The sequence below is a fragment of the Meles meles genome, chromosome 4 (assembly GCF_922984935.1).
Source record: "Meles meles chromosome 4, mMelMel3.1 paternal haplotype, whole genome shotgun sequence".
Classification (NCBI taxonomy): Eukaryota; Metazoa; Chordata; class Mammalia; order Carnivora; family Mustelidae; genus Meles; species Meles meles.
Genome location: NC_060069.1, coordinates 15,316,231 through 15,332,489, shown reverse-complemented (window position 1 = coordinate 15,332,489; position 16,259 = coordinate 15,316,231). Strand labels below are relative to the sequence as shown.

The following is a 16,259-nucleotide window of genomic DNA, read 5'->3' as shown; positions in this document are numbered from 1 at the left end:
GAATTCGAAAGGGATTATAATATATTGCCTGGGTCTGATTAGGACTTGCTCCTTGAAGTGTGGTCACTGGACCAGCATCACATCAGCTGAGAGTTCATTAGAAATGCAGAATCTCGCCGGCCCCCCACCCAGGCCTATAGATTCAGAATTAGAGTTTTAACAGCTCCCCAGGTGATTCTTATGCACCTAAAGTATGAAAAGCATTAGAGCTAGATCCTACATTTGTCCAACAAATATTTATTAAACCCATATAGCGTTAAGTACACGGTAGGCATTCAACATATAGGTGAGGATGTGAATGGTGTGGGAAAAAGGGTAAGCACAGACTTCTCCTGAGGTTGAGAGGCTCCAGTAAATACTAAAAACAGCTTCACTGGGAAAAGAGGTTCCAGCAGGATTAATAATCTTTACATTAAAATTGAGAAGTGGCCCCTGGAGCTTGGTTGTGGGAATCTGGAATCTGGGAACTTGACCCTGTTTGCAGAAGGCCGGAGATATACATGGGAGGTGTATGAGTGAGTGTCTCTTCCCCGCCTCAGCCACAGGCCGCAGGAGCTGACAAGGCCAAGTCCCCGCCCCCCTCAGCTGTCACCCTGTCAAAACAAAGCCGCTGCTGACAGCGCAGGGCCAGCTTGCCCCGCGGCCTCGGGCAATCCTCTCACCCTGGGGGCAAGGCGCCCACATCTGGATCTGCAGCTGAGGAGCTACGGGGGGCCGAGAGCTGGGACGCAAAGGGGATGGCAAGAAACGCGTGTCCTCAAACTGAGCAGTAGGGCCCGCCGCGCTGGGCTGTCACCTTGCCAAATCCTGTTTACACCTCGAGCAGCTGGGACAGCGTTTTAACTAAACAAGTAATAATACAATAATGACCGGGCTGTCACCGTGCACAGCAGCGCCTCCGCCCTCAGCCCAGGGAGCCGGGAGCTCCCGGACCCTCGCCTCGGGCTGTGCCCATGTTCCCTCCCCCGCGCCCCTTCGAGCTCCCAAAGCGCTGGCAGTCCTGAAGCCTATTTCACTCTCACTCTTTCCACTCAGCTCCTCCCAATGGGGACACGCGGAGAGGACGGGGAAAGAGGGGGCGCTCAGATACCCCCAAAGAGGTTTCCTTGGCCCTGGGGCGCTCTCCACTTAGCGCTGCTCCACTCTCTGAAAGGTGCCTCTGGCGAGCTCCTACAGAGCAACAAAGCCCCAGGGCAGCCTAGGAGCGCAGACGCAGAGGGGCAAGAATGAAAGGCTCCGGATCTCGGCGATCCCCTCCGTCCAACCCAACAGGACTCTGGTCCGAGAAGCAGCTAATTGGGCGCGGGCGACAGCAGCACTTCCGCGGTGCAGCGGCCCCAGGCGGGAGGAGGGAGGCGGGGACGGGGGCTGGAGGGGGAGGGGGCGGGGGTCCCGCAGGCAGGGCCCTAGCCCCCCTGGGCGGCCCGGGAGCGGCGAGCGAGTACCTTGCAGGCGGAGTACACTCCGAGTTTCTCCAGTTTCTTGGCCCGCGGAGCCGAGCGCAGTTGCGCCTTCTTCACCGCGATCCGGGCCGAGCCGCCGCCTCCTGGTCCCTCGGCCGTGCCCGCCGCCGCCACTGCCGTCGCCGGTCCGCAGGCGCCCGAGCCCCCGGCGGCGGCGGCGCACGGGGAGCCCTGCGGCGGCGCGGGCGGCGGCACGGGGGGCTGCGGGGGCAGCGCCCCGAGCCCGGCCCCTGCCCCGGCCCCTGCCCCGCCGCCGCCCGGCCCGGCCCCGCCAGCCTCGGACATGCCGCCCCGGAGCACGGCAGGAGGCGCCGAGTGTCAGGCGCCGCCGCCGCCGCCGCCGCCAGGGTCTCCCTCTCGGGCTCTGGTCGCCGGGAGAGCGAGACCCTCCCCCCACGCCCTCCCGCCCCCTTCGCCCACCCCCCTCCCCGCCCCCGCCCTCCCCCGCGCGCGCCGCTCGCCGGGCTCGCTCCGGCCGCGGCCCGCGCGCTGATGGTGGCGGCGGCGGCAGCTGCTCCCCCAGGAGGGAGGGGACTAGCGGCTCCGCTGCCGCCGCCGCCACTGCACACGCCCTCCCCCGGTTCTCCTCCCCGGGGCTCTACTCCGCGCCCGGGCCGCGGACATATTCCTGGGGCTGGGGACTAGGGGTGCCAGGGGGTGCCGACCTCTCGGCGTGTGTCGGGCCCGGGCGGCCCCCCTCGGCCTCCTTCCCGCTGCCCGCGGGGTTTGTGCCCCCCACCCCCGCGCCTCGGCACCTAGCGCTCGCCCGCCAGGGGGCGAGGCCAAGCTCTGGGTGAGGATGAGGGAGGGGGTGAGGGTGGGGGTAGGGGGCTGGAGCCCAGGCACCTGCTGGCCGCCTCCATCTCTGCAGCCCGCCCCCCACCCCGCCCGCAGCCGACCCCCGCTCTCCCGAAAGAGACAGAGCCTCCCAGTTATTTGTTCTTCCACTCTCTTCCACCCTCTCCGAACTGAGACAACTTCCTCCACCCTAGCGGGAGCCAGAGGAAAAAAAATATTTTTGAAAAGAACCCGTTCAAGCTAATCCTTTTCTTTGTTGCTAATTCACCAAAATAAAGGCGTAATGTTTTCTATTTCTCTTTTTAAATACTTTTCTGTGCAACTTTTTTTTTTAATTAAGAACGCTCTCTTCCTACAACAATTTCTGGATCCCATCTGCTAGAGGAAAAAAAGAGACTGTTAATATTTTCTGTAATTTTTGTTTAAAAGCACTGGTTGTTAAAAAGAATGGTTCTCTAAAAGAACTATCAAAACGGAAACTATTCGCAGTGGGAAAAGTTTGAATACAAAAAGTTTGTTAATAAGGCTCATCTCTGCATGGTGGGATTATAACCTTGCTTTTTTCGTTTGTATAATGTTCCATAGTTTTCAAAATTGATATCGCTAGTATTCGTATTACCCATGAAAAATTTAAGCAGCATCCAAAAGAATGAGTGTTGATTTGGGCTTCACACTTTAAAAAACAAAAACAAAAAACTCGACTCAGCGTTTTCAACTATTGTTGAAAACTGTCGTTTTCATTGTTGACGACAATGAGGGGGGTGGTGTTTAGTAAGGTGGAGTGCACATTCCAGTTTTGTTTTTTTTTTTGAAAGTTGTGCACTCCTGGTCGGCCTTTCTAAAACAGTTTTTAAAAGCCCAGCGCTATTTCTCAGGACCCTTCACAAGTGCTGTGCTTTCGTAATATGAGTCATAATTTTTGTGTGATATGGGTCATAATGTGCGTATTATCAAATTCTTTGCATGCCATGTAGCTCTTAGCCAGAGATGCCTTAAGGAATGTGCTTTTCCCTGGAAACATGCCCCTTGCAGTCCCATTTTTCCAGTTAATTTTCTCTCTCTCTCTCTTTTTTTTCCCCAGATTCTGTGTTCTTTTGAATGCAGAGTGATGTGTTAAAATGAAAAATAAAAAGTTTGTGTATCTAAACAGCAACATTAGACAGCTACAAAATGAAATAGCCTCCCCCAAGTTGAGTCCAGCCTGAAGTCCAGACTCTGGTCAGGTTCCATCAGGACAGTCCCCTGCGAGATTGGTATGCTTCATTTAGGACTTCTCTCTCTCTCTCTACTGAGGTTTTACAGATTATTAGCCATTCTCACCACACCAGGATGGTAATCTTAAAGGCTGTGATCCCCTGATCAATGTCTAACATCATGATGGTAGCAGCTATTGATAGGGGGTTGGGTTCCACATGTAGGTGTTTGTCAAACTGGTGGGATGGCCTGCTTGAGATCTGCACATTTTATTGGATATGAATTTCCCTCAAATATTTTTTTGAAAGTTAGTAAACTCCAGTTCATGGTGTTCATGCTGAAAGTTTAGGGGTATAGTGCACTATCATGGTATCTGCAACTTGCTTTGAGATGCATCAAAAATGTAAATTGGGGGGGCGCCTGGGTGGCTCAGTGGGTTGGGCCTCTGCCTTCAGCTCAGGTCATGATCTCAGAGTCCTGGGATCGAGCCCCGCATCGGACTCTCTGCTCAGCGGGGAGCCTGCTTCCCCCTCTCTCTCTGCCTGCTTCTCTGACTACTTGTGATCTCTCTCTCTGTCAAATAAATAAATAAAATCTTTGAAAAAAAAAAATGTAAATTGGGGCAGCTGGGTGGTTCAGTCAGTTAAGCCCGCTGACTCTTGATTTGGGCTCAGGTCATGATCTCAGGTGGTGGGATTCAGCCCTGCAACCAGCTGTGCACTCAGCTTGGGGATTCTTTCCTCTCCCCCTGCCCCTCCCCTGCATGTGCTCTTTCTAAAATAAATAAATAAGTCTTTAAAAAAATTCTCTCTCTCCCCTTGCCCCCCCCCACTCTCTCTTAAAAAAAAAAAAAATTAGGGGCACCTGGGTGGCTCTGTCTGTTAAGCATCTGACTTTGGCTCAGGTCATGATCCTGGGGGGTCTTGGGATGGAGCCCCACATAGGGCTCCCTGCTCAGCAGGGAGTCAGGGAGTCTGCTTCTCCCTCTCATTCTGCCCCTCCTCCTCTCCCTCCCCCTGCTCACGCTCACGTGCTCTCTCTCTCTCATTCTCTCTCTCCCAAATAAATAAATAAAAATCTTTTAAAAAATTGAAAATAGGGGCGCCTGGGTGGCTCAGTGAGTTAAAGCCTCTGCCTTCGGCTCAGGTCATGATCCCAGGGTCCTGGGATTGAGTCCAGCATCGGGCTCTCTGCTCAGCAGGGAGCCTGCTTCCCTCTCTCTCACTGCCTGCCTCTCTGCCTACTTGTGATCTGTCTCTCTGTCAAATAAATAAACAAAATCTTAAAAAAAAAATTGAAAATATTTTTTTAAATTAAAAAAAAAGGCATCTGTGAATAGACAAATAGGCAAACGGATTAGGTGATAAAGTAATCCGTAAAATAATAATTGTATGTAGGTAGTGAGTGTAAGAGCGTTCACTGGGCAATTCTTTCAACTTTTCTGTTTGTTTGAAATTTTCCATAATAAAATGTTGGGGGAAAACCCTAGCTTCAGTATTAACTCACCCATCACCTTCCCCCTGCGCAGCCGGCCTCAGAATTCAGGAGGCAGACAACTGTTCCAGGATGTTTCAAAGCAGAAGAAAACAAACTCATTTCAGTCCACCCTGAAAACCATCACTGTCTGAATGGTGAATGGCTTGTGACATCAACTGAATATTATTTTTCATTATTTCCCTGCTCAGAGCACCCAGATGACATACTGCCTTAGGCTGCAGGCCCACAGTTTCAAGGCCTATTCAAATTGTGTTAAGAACAGCAGAAAGGGACATTTCAAGGGCAAAGGATTCAGGAGGCTTGTTGCCTCTTCGTCATCAGGCTGTTGTGAGCATTCGGTAAGTTCCTGTGTGCAGGGCCCTTTTACAAAGTGAGTACCAAGAAAATAAAAGGCAATGTTTTGGTTTATAAAGTATTTAGCACTGTGAAAAGCTTTCAATCTAAAATGGAACCAGAAGGGGGCGCCTGGCAGGCTCAATTGGTAGAGCATGAGACTTGATCTCCAGGTTGTGAGTTTGAGGCCCACATTAGGGATACACTTTACTTAATAAAATAAATAAGTAAAATAAAATGGAACTAGAAGATATGCAGTGGAGAATCTCACACACGCATCTCAAAAGAGCAGAACTTAAGAACCGAGGATGATTTCCTGTAAATGCCTGATTTATAAAAGACAAAGACTTATCTCCGGACCAATGAACATGCACTGAGAATCTCTTCCCATCTTCAAGCCGATGAACTTTCCATCTTCAAGCTGCTTGGACTCTGGCTGCACTTCCTTCTTGCCCATAAATACTGCCCACCCCAAGCCCTCAATGGATTCACCTATAGCTTGCTACAGCATATGTTTCCTGAATGGCAATTTTTTTGCTATTCCCCAAAAATTCAATTTCTGGTAATTTGAGCTTGCCTCAGTTTACCTCCTTATTGAAGTTAATACGATTTAGTTAGGTAAGGAAGCCCAATTAGAAAATGAAGGGCTTGGGGAGTAGGAATTGTAGGGGGCAGTTTGGCCACTGGAGTTTACGTCTGGCATATTAATACTATAGAATATTATTATGCTCCTGTTAAAAGAATGACCTTTATACAAATATAATAACATAGCTAGATCTCCAAGAAGTATTGTTGAATGAACCTTGTACGGTATAATACCACTCATATTAAAAACAGGCACAATGACAGGTAAGCCCAGTTTTGTATATGTTCAATAAGGACACGTAAAAATGTAAAAGCAAGAGCAAGAGTCAGAAAGATACATGGCAAACTCTTAATGTATTTATCTTTCACTGGGCACCCTTGAAAATGAAACTGATTTTTCTTGGGATGCCTGGGTGGCTCAGTCGGTTAAGTGTCTGCCTTTGGCTCAGGTCATGAGTCCAGTGTCCTGGGATGGAGTCCCGCATCAGGCTCCCTGCTCCCCGGGGAGCCTGCTTCTCCCTCTCCTTCTGCCCCACCCCCCTGCTCGAGCTCTTTCTCAATCTCTCACTCTAAAATAAATAAAATCTTTAAAAAATAAATAAATAAAACTGATTTTTTTTAATCCCTAGTTCCTCACTCAAAGTTCTTAGTAAGACTGATAGTCATTTCTACCTATAAACTCTATGTTCCATCTATTCATATTTCTCTTCACGCTATCATCTCTTGCCCAGACTACTAATAACAACTTCCTAACTGGTCTCTCCGCTTTACCCTGGCTCTATCACAATCCCCTCTTCAAAGGACGGAGTTTTAAAACTGTTAAGTACAAACCCACAATTCCCTGCCTGAAACCCTTTAATGGCTTTGCACTTTTAAAAATACAGTCTTGGGGATACCTGGGTGGCTCAGTCGGTAAGCATCGCCTTCTGCTCAGGATCCCGGCGTCCTGGGATTGAGTCCCGCCTGGGGCTCCCTGCTCAGCGTGGAGCCTGCTTCTTTCTCTGTCTGCAGGTCCCCCTGCTTGTTCTCTCTCTCTCTCTCTCTTGCCCTGTGACAAATAAATAAATAAAATCTTTAAAAAAAAATAAAATACAGTCTCAATTCCACTATGTGATTGGCAAAGCCCAACCTCTCCTAAACCCTTCTCCCCAGAGATTGGCACAGGCACCCCAGCTCAGGAAGCTCTTTTCCTGCCACTGGCCACGGGGCTTCCCCATTGGCTAAACTGCCTGACGCCCTGCCCCAGGCAGCACCGCTGGTGTCCGCGCATCTAGTGTGACTTGCTCAGACATAACTTCTCACCCAAGAAAGGCAAATTTTGTGACCATCTATTATTACTGCAACCCCCAGGACCTTTTTGCCATATTCTTTCCTACCAAGCCAACACGGCTTCTGTAAAGCACCAGCAAGCGTGAAGGCACAGGGAGATTGAAACTGTCCCCGTGGAGGGCCTAGCCTCCACGGACTGAGTCCTGGTCAGGTGCTATCTGAGCACCTACGGCCCAGAGTGAGGCCAGTGACTGGCATCCTTTCCGACACAGCCACCTGTTTTAGAGATAACAGCTTGATGATGACTGTAAAATAAAGTCATGTGAGGGACACCTTGGGGCAATGTCCCCCTGGAAAGAGGGGCTGTAATTAGCAGACGTTTGTTCTAGTAATCTCCAAAATAAAATTTTTCCTTCTAAGGAAACATTACTGGAAAACAATTATAAAATGATTCCTAGGATTCTGAGACATAAATTATTTTTGCCCAGTTTTCAAGCATTTATGCAATCAAATCCTCATTTCTACAATGAGTCTTAGCCATGCCCCAAATACCATTAGTACCAACTTACTCATTTTTATTTTTAATTATTCCTAATAACAACTTTCCATATTTAATGTGAATAGGCCTAAATGTGTTTGGCCAAGCATTGCCCTTAGAAATAGAGGTCTTTCCCCATTGTCATTGTTTTTGTCTTAAATTTTAACACATATGTTTTTCAGCCTTTCTACCATTTACAACAAAGGTACAAAGTAAATAAAAGAAATGAAAACGTCTTCCTTCTGAATTCAGGCTCAGTGGCTGACTGCTTTTTTAGGGCAATATGTGAGTATCTATCTCTTTGAATAACTTGAAAATTATATTTAAAAAAATCAAATTTCGGGCATACCAAACTGACTCAGTCAGTAGAGCATCTAACTCTCGATCTCAGGTTTGTGAGTTTGAGCCCTATGTTTGAGGCTATTAAAAAAAAAAAAATCAAATTTTCAAAGAACCAAACTTTGGTATGATCTAAATTTTCTATAACAATTTTCCATATCTGATAGTTATCCCCTCACTTTCAGAAAGTTCACATTCCACCCCTTCACCTTGTGAAAGACCTAAGTTAGTGTGGTAATGGGCTTTTTAAAAATAAAACCAAAAAGCCTCTTCAGATTTTTTCCAGTTGGTGAAAAGAGTTGCTGGGATATTTATTCTATTTTTTTTTAGTAGACTTTAAAAAAAAATCTTTTTTTTTTAAGATTTTATTTATTTATTTATTTGACAGAGAGAAATAGTGAGAGCAGGAACACAAGCAGGGGGAGTGAGAGAGGGAGAAGCAGGCCTCCCACCAAGCAGGGAGCCCAATGCGTGGCTCCATCCCAGGACCCTGGGATCATAACCCGAGCTGAAGGCAGATGCCCAACGACTGAGCCACCTAGGCACCCCTAAGATATAACATCTATTTAGTGTATTAATTGCAATGGTCCCACTCAGCGGATTTTTTTATATGCATATACTTGGCCACTCACCGTCCAAATTGAGATACGGAACACTCCCAACACCCGAAAATTCTCTCTTTTGCCCCTTTCTAGTCAGTACCTTAAGGCAGTCATTATTCTGGCTTTATCATCATAGATTAGTCTTGCCTATTCTTGAACTTCATATAACTATAATCATATAGCATGGACTCTGGTTGTAAGGCTCCTTTTTGAATACAGTTATATTTATGACATCATCATGTTGTTCCATGTAATCATATGTCAGTTCTTTTTACTGTTGCATAGTATTCCATTATTTGAATATACTATAGCTTATCCTTTCTCCTATTGATAAACATTTCCAATTCTTTACTACTATGAATAAAGTTGCTATGAATATTCTTTTGGTTTTTTTTTTTTTTTTAGAGATTTTATTCATTTTAGAGAGAGAGAGGAGCATGAGAGCAGGGGAGGGGCAGAGGGAGAGGGAGAAAGAATCTGAAGCAGACTCTGCACTGAGCGGAGAGCCCAGCATGGGTCTCAATCCCACAACCTTGAGATCATGACCTGAGCTGAAACCGAGTCAGATCTTCAACCTGCTGAGCCACCCAGGTGCCCTTATATATTCTTACCATGCTTTTTTGTGCTCATATACACTCATTTCTCTTATACCTAGGAGTATGGTTTCTGGATCATAGGGAAAGTGTACATTCAGCTTTAATAGATGTTGCCAGTTTTCCGAAGTGGCTGTATCAGTTTATGCTCCCTGTAGTGTATGCAAATGACAGTGCTGCGCATACTCATCAAACTTCAGTATCATCAGGCTCTCTTTATTTATTTTTTCTTTTAGATTTTTATTTATTTGACAGAGACAGACATAGAGAGGGAACACAGGCAGGAAGAGTAGGAGAGGAAGAAGCAGGCTCCCTGCTGAGCAGGGAGTCTGACATGGGTCTCCGTCCCGGGACCCTGGGATCATGATCCCAGCCGAAGGCAGACGCTCAACCACTGGGCCACCCAGGTGCCCCTCATCAGTCTCTTTCATTTTCACTATTTTGGTGGCTGTAGAATGGTATCTTGTGTTTTTTTTATTTTTATGATTAACATAAAATTATTATTTGTTTCAGTCCTTGTGGCTTTAATTAGCATTTTCAACATGCATAATAATGTTGAGCACATTTTCCTTTGCTTATTGACATTTTGGATTTCCTCTTTTGTGAAATAAATGCCAGTGTTTTACCCACTTAAAAATTAGTTTGTCTTTTTTATGATTTAGTAGATTTTTAATGTATATTTCTGATTTGAAGCCTTTGGTGGATATTTATGTTGCAAATATCTTTTAGTCTGAGGCTTGATCTCTCTCTCTCTCTCTTTTTTTTAAGATTTTATTTATTTATTTGACAGACAGACAGACATCACAAGTAGACAGAGAGGCAGGCAGAGAGAGGGGGAAGCAGGCTCCCTGCTGAGCAGAGAGCCCGATGCGATGCGGGGCTCGATCCCAGGACCGATCATGACCCAAGCCGAAGGCAGAGGCTTGAACCACTGAGCCACCCACGAGCCTGATCTCTCACTCTCTTAATACTATCCTTGATAAAGAGAGACTTATATGGGTCTGATTTATTAGTATTTTCTTCTTTTGTGTTCCACGTAAAAACTCTTTGCCTAACCCAGTTCATGAGGATATTCTTCCAAGTGTTCTTTGAGTCTTAGAGAGAGAGAGAGAGAGCCCAAGCAGAGGGAGGAGCAAGCAGAGGGAGACGCAGTCTCCCCCCTGAGCAACGTGGGACTCGAAACCAGGACTCTGGGGTCACGACCTGAGCTGAAGGCAGCCACTTAACCAACTGAACCCAAGTTTTATTTTTCTTATCTTTCACAGTTAAGTACTGTTGCATCTCAATCAGTTGCTGAGTATAGTGTGAGGCAGTGGGCAGCATTCACTGTTGAATGTTTGGAGCAGCAGTGCCTTACAGCATGACCTTATAGGTCCATCATTATAGCAACTTCACTGTAGTGCTTCTGAAGAACAGTCTGGCACCCCATTAAAGATCGCATGTTCTCTAGTTTTTAAAGCAGCATTGCCCTTGGCCTTAGGCAAGAGGCCTACTCTGAGACCCATAGTTTATAGCATCTCTCATGTCATAAACACTCAAAAGCAGAGTGGCAGAGGGGAATCTCTGTCACTTGTCACTTGGAATGAGCTCTAGACAGGACAATCCTATAAACCTAGACATTCTTCTTTTTACCAAACCGTATTATGCTCTAAGGAGACACACTTCCTTGCCTTCCTTGTCTTAGATCCTCAGAACAGAAGGCACCTGGATCAGAATATTGAGAAGTTTTGAGTATGAGAGAGCGTTGTTTGGAAGTGCAGGGAGGATCAGAATGGCAGGGATGCTTAGGTAAGAGAAAAGACAGCTTAACTGGTCAAATCCTTCTTCTTAGCATGAATGTAAAAGATTCTTGCCTACAGAGCATTGATTCCCAGAGAACCAAGCAGCCATTGTCTTGCTTCTCCTGGGGCTCCAATTCATGCTTCTGCAGATCTTCATAAGTTAGCGCAAGTGCTCACTAACGTTGCAGTGTCTGTGGAACATTTTGTACTATTAGACAATTTTTTACCCTTAAATGTGTATGTATATAGATCTAAACATTACATATGGGAAGCATGACAGTTTTTTTCCATTGACAAATAGGTGGACATTAAATGCAAACACTGAACAGTTTTATAAAATTATTTAAGACTTAACGGAACTTTCCAAAAAGCTAATAAAACAAGCAACTTATTTTAATACTTTTGACTAGAAATTTGATAGAGATTGACTGTAACTTGATTTTGCCTTTTAGTTTGATAGGTCATTTTGACTATTTTAGAAGAAAGCCTTTTTTAAAATGTGAAAAATTATTTTAATTTCTTTTTTTACATTTACTGTCATTCACATTTTTGGAAGAAAATACATTCAAAATATGTACACTTTACAAAATGCAATTACATTTTGACTATGTACCTGTATTACTTTGAATGAAAAAGTTAAAAAGAAGAGGGACGCCTCAGTTGCTCAGTTAAGCAGCCGACGCACTTGATTTCAGCTCAAGTCATGATCTCAAGGTCCTGAGATCAAGCCCTATATCAGGCTTTATGCTCAGGGGGGAGTCTGCTTGAGGACTACTCTCACTCTCCCTCTTCTTCTCCCTCTCCCCACAACACATGCCCTCTCTACAATAAATAAATAAATCTTTAAAAAATAAAATTAAATTAAAAAGAAGAAAAAAGGAGGTCCATGAAAAATAAAAATAATTAGTTTGGCAAATTGTTAGGGACGCCCTCTATCACCTCATCTTCCTTCTCTTGCTTTTAACTTGACATCAGATTAAAAATCTTTTCCCTCTCTCTTTTCTTCCCTTTTCTCCTCTGAATACAAACATAAACATCCTGTTAGAAATTTGGTTGCCTTATGGAAACAAGTCTAGAATTTGGGAGAAAACAGCAGAACTGATGGGATACATTAGAGGAATCTAGCTGTAGCCAAATAGAAAAATTAGATAAAAGTTCAATCATTTAAGATGAACAATACTTTCAGTAGAATTCTGACATATGACTATGTCAGGCACCTCTTGGCCCAGTGAGAAGTCGGGGGCATCTTGGAAATGTGGAAACAACAACAGGGAATTTAACTGACTTTTACCAGCATTTTGATTTACAGATTGGGCTGCTGGCCCTCGTCAAAACAAAATGTAAATTTAAGGAAGTTAACTACTGGCCACATCAGAAACATACCTGGAATGTTTTATTTATTTATTTTTTAGGATTTATCTATTTATTTGAGAGAGAGTGAGTGAGGGGAGGGATGCAGAGGGGGAGAATCTCAAGCAGACTCCTTGCTGAGCGAGGAGTCCGACCAGCCTCGGGACTAGATGCTAGGACCCTGAGATCATGACCTGACTGCAGTCAAGAGTTGGCTGCTTAACCAACTGAGCCACCCAGGTGCCCCCACACCTGGAATGTTTTAATAGCTGGAATCCAATTTTTGAGGCAATTCATGAGAAATTAAAATTTGCTCTAGCACTTGACAATAATAAAACAAGAACAGCTAACAGTTTGGGGTACTTACTGTATCCGAGACACTGTGCTAAGCTTTTTGTGGAAAACATCCTAACTAATCCTTACCAGAATATTCAAGATACTATCCCCATTGTAGGGATGAAGAACTTGGGCCATAAAGAAGCTGTACAATCAGCACCAGAGTGTCTCCTGTTCTTAACAATGTTAACTTTTGACGTAACAAGCACAGCTACCGTTGATTGAGAACTAAAGGCCCGAACACGTGTTCTCACTTAATCTTCGTAACAACCTTAATGGAGAGCACTTAGGGATCCCGCTTAGAGTTGAAGACCCTTTAGTTGAAGCTCCTAGAAATGACACTTAATCAAGACAATAATCTTAACGGCTGCAGGGCTTCTCCCTCACCTCCTGATCTGAAAGCAGAAAGGAGAGTAAGCTTTCTTCTTTCGACCTGCTGAGAATGCTGTGCTCTGTTTAGTAGAACTTTCCGTGATAATGGAAATGTTCTTCACTGGCACAGTCCAATATGGTAGCTACTGACTATGTAAAGCTACATGTTTACTGACATGTAAAATGTACCTGGTGAGAGAGATGAATGTTTAATTTGAAAATTTTTAAGTGTATTTAGTATTAACTAGTTTAGTATATTTCTTTTTTTTAAGAGGCTCCACATCCAGTGTAGGGCTTGAACTCTTGACCCTGAGATTAAGAGACCCGTGCTTTACCAACTGAGCGAGCCAGGTGCCCCTTTATTAGTTTGAATTTAAACAGGATGCATGGCTAGTGGCTACCATATTGGACAACAGGCATAAAGGGTAAGACTGCTTGGTGCCAAGTTCTCAGCAGCAGAGTCCAAGAGCTTCTGATACTACATTCTCCTTTTTCTTAGTCCTGTCATTGGCCAACTTCTGTATCTTCAAACTAAGGCACAGCTAAGAATTGAGAAAGAGGGAAAATAATCAGGATCTTTTTTACTCCCTTTATTTAAAAACTGAATATTTAAGTGCTCAAACACTTATTTGTTCATTTATTTAACAAATACTTGTGGAACTCTCCTTACATGGCAGACATAGCGACTATAAGTCTATGCATTGGCTCTGGGGTTAAAATGCCAAGCAAGGCAGAAATGGAGAGACAGACATTAATTAATCACACAGAGACACCATTAGAAACTCTAATAAAGTATAAGGAGTTGAAAATGTGTTTGACAGGATGGAGGATTGATTTTTTTTTTTTTAAAGATTTATTTATTTGTCAGAACTAGAGAGCACAAGCAGAGGGAGCAGCAGAAAAAGAGGGGGAAGCAGGCTCCTGCTTGGCAGTGAGCCCAATGTGGGGCTCAATCCCAGGACCCTGGGATCACAACCTGAGCCAAAGGCAGACGCTTAACCAAGTGAGCCACCCTGGCGCCCCGGATGGAGACTTGATTTGAGGCCTCTGGAAACATCCTTCTGATGATGTTGACATGCTCCTCGTAGAAGTAATGTTTTAGCTGAGAAATGAAGAATGAGCTAGAATGAGTGACAGTGGAGGGAAAAGCATTCCAGGTGGAGGGAATAGCAGGTATAGGCTTGAGGTGGGCAGAGAGTGGACATGTTTGAGGAACTTTCAAGAAAAGGAAAGTGGGGAGAGATAAGGCTGAAGAGCAGGCTCTTGAGAGCCCCGCCTGCTGTATCAGGGTTTTTGACCTTTATCCTTGAAGCAGTGACAAGCTACTGAAAGGTTTTCAGCTGAGGAGTAACATGATTAGAAAATAAACTTAAAAAACAAAACCAAACAACAACAACAAAAACTTGGCTTTTAACAAGGGCTTCATTGTTCCCTGTTCCTTCCTTCCTTCCTCCTCCAGCAGCCAGCCAGGCAGGTGACTTCCCCAGACACAGGGCTGCAGCTGGCTCCAAAGGGAGATCCTCAGAACAGACCGGAAGTGCTTGGTCCTGGGCCCAGAGGATGAATGGAGCTAAGCTGTGTTCTTTCCTCCAATGCTCTGTGTGCTCTCTCTGTGTGTTTCTACCATTAAATAAATACTGGGGTATTTATAAAAACTTAAGCCAACCACCCACTCCATTTTCTCTGCAGCAAGCCCAGAAACCCTCAAACAGTAATGAGCTGTACCAGGATCTCTGTGATATCCAAAGAGATAGCTCCTAAAAGACTACTAACGGTAACTCTTCCGCACAGGCTGGTGCCTGCTGCCCCAACTTGTACAAGCACAGTTGTGGAACATATAGGAAACTTAAATTTGACAGTTTAAGCTGAACCAGGGCAGCCCCCTAGAGATCTTGGCTTTCTGTATTTTCTAGTCCGTTCTAGCCACATGCGGCTGATGGACCTTCAGCTGGGAGAATGACAAACTGCAGAATTGACTCCAGTGGGAAAAAGGCAAGAAGAGTGAGTCAGACAAAAGTCTTGTGAATGTATTTGAACTTCGAAAGTTTCAAACCAGAATCCAACTTCCTGAAGCGACCATGAATCACTGCTTCTTCCAAAGTGAATTGACTTTACCTCTGTCCTCTCCCTGGTGTGATAGAAAAGTCACGGAATTTGCTGGTCAACACGCGTGAGCTTGATTGTCAACACTGTCACTTACTCTAAGCAAGTTGACTCATCTTCCTGAGCCTAGTGTCTTTGCCTGTATCATGGGTTAATAGTGTCTGTTTAGGAGCACCTGGGTGGCTCAGTGGGTTAAAGCCTCTGCCTTCGGCTCAGGTCATGATCCCATGATCCTGGGATGGAGCCCTGCATCCATCTCTCTGCTCAGCAGGGAGCCTGCTTCCCTTTCTTTCTCTCTGCCTGCCTCTCTGCCTACTTGTGATCTCTGTCTGTCGAATAAATAAATAAAATCTTTAAAAAAATAGTGTCTGTTTCAGCATCATATGGATGTAAGGCAATGTGATGAAATGATTAGAAATAGTCCCTGCACTGACATTGTTGTTATCCAGTACTGCACCTGTGTGTCTGTCTTCTTCATGATATTGACCTTCTCAAGAAAAGACACCTGCCATTGACCTTTTTGTCTGGTGCCTACTCCTGTAGGTGTTCAGTATATAAAATGAAATAATTAATATAGCCATCTTATAGGAAAGGGAGTATCGTCTTGTATGGTTAACCTTCCCAAGAAAGTCTATCTTCTAATTTCCTACAACCTTTTCATTTGCTTTAGACATGAATTAGGAAAACAAAATTATTGGATACCTTTACAGAAAGATATTTTCCTAGAGTGTTTCTACTTATACACATACATTATTTAATTAGTAAACTTATTTTTGAGTATTTTTAGGATTACAGAAAACTTGAGCAAAAAGTGATTTCCCATATACACTCTAACTCCCTTCTTCCCTTGATATTGTTAACATCTTGGATTAGTGTGATACATTTGTTACAACTGGTGAGCCAATATTGATACATTATGAACTAAACCCATAGTTTTCATTTAAATTCATTCTTTGTACTGTACATTATATAAGTTTTGGCAAATATATAATAACTTGTGTCCACCATTACGTTATCATTCAGAGTAGTTTTACTGCTCTAAAAAGCCTCTGTACTCCACCCATTCATCCCTTTATTTTCCCAGTTCCAGGCAACTATTGATCCAT

The 16,259-nt window shown here is 44.7% G+C and overlaps 1 protein-coding gene across 4 annotated transcripts in view; it reads right to left on the bottom strand.

Annotated features, from left to right (window-relative positions):
- The window catches only part of KAT2B (lysine acetyltransferase 2B), a 103,702-nt gene extending 101,916 nt beyond the window's left edge, over positions 1 to 1,786 (bottom strand). For all 4 annotated transcript variants that reach the window (XR_006818046.1, XM_046002739.1, XM_046002740.1 and 1 more), the window contains exon 1: positions 1,446 to 1,786. Coding sequence is in view for 3 of the 4 variants with exons in the window: in XM_046002739.1 (XP_045858695.1) it covers positions 1,446 to 1,748 (303 nt within the window). In the remaining variant the exon portion in view is untranslated. The remainder of the gene's footprint in view (positions 1 to 1,445) is intronic.
- Positions 1,787 to 16,259: the final 14,473 nt, after the last annotated feature.